General features: G+C 35.4%; 1 protein-coding gene across 1 annotated transcript; it reads right to left on the reverse strand.

The window, feature by feature from the left end:
- Window positions 1-1,084: 1,084 nt before the first annotated feature.
- LOC143414577 (uncharacterized) lies at window positions 1,085-3,054 on the reverse strand. The gene is made up of 3 exons (XM_076879262.1): window positions 2,769-3,054; window positions 1,521-1,625; window positions 1,085-1,328 (listed from the first exon to the last, which is right to left on the reverse strand). Exons 1-3 carry the CDS (start codon window positions 2,992-2,994, stop codon window positions 1,252-1,254), a joined length of 408 nt encoding a protein of 135 aa, XP_076735377.1. The 5' UTR covers window positions 2,995-3,054; the 3' UTR covers window positions 1,085-1,251.
- Between the last annotated feature and the right edge of the window lie 1,523 nt (window positions 3,055-4,577).

The following is a 4,577-nucleotide window of genomic DNA, read 5'->3' on the forward strand; positions in this document are numbered from 1 at the left end:
ATCCTTATAAAATATGATTTAATGCTGTAAATTAACTTACCAAAAATATATAAAGCATACAAACACAACAGTTCTATTAATCCAAAATACTCCATGTTTATACAAGTGAAGAAAAGAAATACTGACTTTAATTTTCAGTTACATTCTGGTGCTGACACTTTGTACTTGAAGGATCTGTCCTCTCAGCATAGTAGTAATACAGAGTCGAACTGCCTGCAAATTGTGCTAGATTTATTTAATGTAAACTTACATGCAAGATATATTATTTCATCTTTTCCACCACTACCTTCCAAATATTGTAGAGATGTGTGCTTTAGGTCCAACCCTTTTAACCCCACCATAGAACGAACATGCCAGAGCTTAACTTTACATTTTTACATGCTGTAGTGACACTTCTTGTAGCATTTTAAGTTGCTATACATCAATATAACTGTTATATCCTAAAGCTTAATAAACAAAAATAGATATTTGCAAATTTGCATATTTGTATAATAATTGCAAAATTAAATAAAAAAAAACAGAATATGCATCAAAATAAACTATTTCCAACAGTACAGTTTAAGTTTTAAGTGTCCCAGGAACTATACAGAAAGGCATCAAGTCAAACATGACTTTTAATACCACCGGTGAACCTTTTGAAAGGCCCTGGTGGGAAAAGAACTACAATGACATCACTTCTCAGGTAATGGTGGACATGTGATAGTTCCTGCTGACAACATGACGTTTATTCCAGCAAGTTTCCAGATTATAACATTTTTGTTGTTGTGTGCGCTTTTAACTCAATTTTTGCAAAGCCATTAGTGCAAGGAAATGGCGACCTGGGACAAGTTGAATGCATGATATGTAACTACAACTTCTTCTTTTATATGCAAAAAACATTTTGCTCTAGTTTATTTGGTTGCAATTCTACCAGGATTTAAAAATTGTTATGCAAATGGGATCGCAGGCACTTCCATTTAGAAAGGTTAAATAGCTCTGTGTTTTTTGTGAGATTTTGCATATACCAACGCAAAATGATCACAGATCCATCCTGGCCAACCCACTGAAAATTTCCTAGTTCCGCACTGGACACGGACCCACTTTTCTCCACTTTCACACCACTCGTGGCTACATAAATGAATCATAAACATGAAGCTTCTTTCCAAACATCCTTTCAAAATAATAAGATGAAAAAAGATTTTCTAAAAAAAAAAAATCCAAAATCAAGTTTATATAAAAGAACACAAGAGTTAAATTTAAAAAAATAGAACACTATATAGACGGTGCCGTGATGGTCTCTTGATTCAGTCTCACAGAGGCTTCAGTGCTGTTCTCAGGAGCTGTAATGTCTACAGAAAAAAATAAAATATTTATAAATCATTGTTTCATGTCCGGATTTTGTGATTTTAAATTCCTTACAATCAAACTTTCTATTAAATAGGAAAGAAAAAAAGTCTAACATATACTATGCTGAGGAAATCATTTAACTGAGCCATGTACTGCAGCTGCTCACTGACTGATGAACTCAACTCCTCGCTCACCTTTCTTCTTTTTGTAAACAGCAAATCCAACAGCAGCAATGAGGATGAAAATAAGAAGAACCACCACTGTTGCAATGACTGGAGCTGTCATGTCAGAGGGATTATCTGCTCCATTGAAAAACACAGAAGATAAAATTTGCAGATTAAGCAGGTTAGAATAGAAGAACTTTATAAACAACATAGGGGAGGTCAGGGGAGGTGATTAAACTATAACCTCTATAGGAGTCTGGTGTAACTATACATACAATTACCATGTAAAGGTGCTATGCCAGGCAGGAGTAGGACCAAAATGCAGGACTCATGGGACGACGCAACGACGGGCAGAGGGAAACATAGGGCTTAAATACACAAAGTATGACCAGGGTATCGGAAACAGTAGGGAAACATAGCTGGAGTATATCTGACATAATGAGGGAGGGAGGAAGAAAAACTGACAACACTGAACACAAGACTTGGAACTGTCAAAATAAAACAGGGAATATGAGATATTGACTAGGATTTGGACTTGACACTGTGACATGGAGATATGATTGACTAGGGGGAGAGAGAGAGGGAACGTGGAGCACAGGGATGGCATAGAGACAGAAAACTAAAGACTAGGAACTATAAATATAGCAAAAGCAGAAAACAATAAAGAGAAGCAAAACCATGAAAACCAAAAAATCAAAGAATGTAAAGTTAAACCACAAACTTAAGTCACACACTGGGTTATAGACCCAGTACTATGACTGAAACACTATACCTAGATAAAAGAAAATGTTTTTCCGTTAAGCAGAGCAGATGCACTAAATTTATATTGTTACATTTTTAAGCTCTTGTTTTCATTTGAATAACACCACATATATTCAGCAGCAGTTCCCCAAATATCAGGCCAAAAAATTAATAACCAAAGGTTTTATGGATTAAAGACACTTTGATTAATTTGAAATATGGAAGTTCAAAAATCACTGTCAGGATTTCAGGGTCTAACAGTGAAATTTAAAAAGTAGTTTGTTAACATTAACAACAGTAACAGCTTGTATGTGTGGAACCAGAAAATACATTTATGAGATACATTCACTGAAAATTAAATCAAATTAAAATTTTAGGATTTTTTATTCTCTTTTATGATCTCCGTTAGTTTTTATTCTGGTAATAACTAATTGACATCAGTGTCCAAACAAAAAACAGGACAAAAAATTCAAATATCAAACTACGGTATCTGCAGACAAAATAAATTAAATGCGTTTCTCACAACTTTATCATTACCAGTTCTCTCTGCCTGGTTGGTTCTGGTTACTGTTTTATCCAGTTGGATGATGTTCTCAACACCAGAGAGCTGAAACACACAGTCGTATCTGCTCCAGTCTTCAGGTGTGACTGATGAAACATTCAGATCAGCACTCATCTGGAAGGTCCAATCATTGTTGGGGAGGATGTCTCCAAGATCCACACCCTCATGAATCTCCACGCCATCTTTTTTCCAGAACATCATGGCTTTGTCAGGATAGAAACCTGTAGCGTGGCAGGTGACTGGAGAGGAGGGAGTCTTCTGGAGGAGTTTGAACTAGCTGTAGACGAGAGAGAAGACCCTGTCTTACTCCAAAATACAGTACATTACAGTAATCCAAACGAGATGAAAAAAAAAACATGGATTACTGTTTTAAAATGCGGCCTGGATAAAATGGGTCTTACCATTGTCAAGTGCCTTAAGTGATGAAAACTGGACAATAGCCCTAATTTGAGTATCCAATATAAAATCACTGTCCATCTTAAAAAACAAGTTAGTAACAATAAGTTTAAAATACACTGACAATTTTTAAGTCATTAATTATTTTTAATAAATTTTACATTAATCAGTTTTGTTTAGATATATCTATGATGATATGACAGAATCAAAGAAAATACTGTACCTCCGCTTTGGTTTAAATGTTGGTTCAAATCAGAAATCAAACTTGTGTAAAGGATTACGCGGACCTCAAAACAGTCTTGCGTGAACCACTCCAAGATATCCGGTTTGTCATCAAATAATTTTTTCACCCAATCCTGTCTTGGTTCCAATATTTTCTTGCTGGCATCACAATAAACCACTTCTATGCCATCAAGCACTCCAACATACATGTATTCTGAGATGTTTGGGTGTCCAGAGCATCCAGTGACAAAATACTTCAGAATATTGCTCACTGTAGGACAAAAGTATATGATGTTAGTAAATAACTCAATAAATGTCTAGATTTTGTGTGCACACGATCTAGCTTCGCAAAGAAAGAAAGTATTCCTGTCTAACCAGATTAAAAGATATTGTGCTAAAATAAATAGAGTAGAATTACATGAAATGAATGAAATATTAAGTGAAGTCTATTCATATGCAAATTCATTAGAAACCAGTTTGTCGTGTTTGGCTGGCATCAGGCATGGGTATGTTTTTTTTCTTTCAGTGGTAGGATAAGGAAGTTGTATGTTGGTTTTATTCTTTTCTTTCTACGTGCCCAGTCTTACTTATATGTAATTGGAAATACATAATAATTACACCAAACAAACAAAAAATGTTTAGTTCAGTTTATTACATAAAACATTGAGGGAGTGAATGGTGCTGTAAAAAACGGTAAAGTTTTGGCACAACTTAAAAAACCCAAGAAAATCAAGATCATTGTCATTTACAAATAAAGCATATCACCTCTAATTCTGATTTAAATCTAAAGATGCAATGTTTGTTGTGGGTGGGCAAAACACACAGGATAGGACAAGGGAGATCACAACACAGACAAAGGAAAATGCAGGGCTTGAATACACAGAGGGAGCAATCAGGGAATTGGAGGAGGGAAACACAGCTGGGACAAATCAGGGCTAATGAGACAAGGGAAGCAAAACCAGATACAGTGGAGTGAGACACAGACTTTCAAAGTAAAACAGGAAATGTAACACAGAGAAGCGGACTAGACAATGGGATACAGCTGACAGGCGAGACAGAACAACCATGGAACACAGAGACAGAAACCAGAAGACTAAAACTCTAACATAAACCACACAAGAACCTAAACTTAGAACAATTATATAACCCATTTGATAAAGAAAGCT

Source organism: Maylandia zebra, linkage group LG22 (assembly GCF_041146795.1).
Source record: "Maylandia zebra isolate NMK-2024a linkage group LG22, Mzebra_GT3a, whole genome shotgun sequence".
Classification (NCBI taxonomy): Eukaryota; Metazoa; Chordata; class Actinopteri; order Cichliformes; family Cichlidae; genus Maylandia; species Maylandia zebra.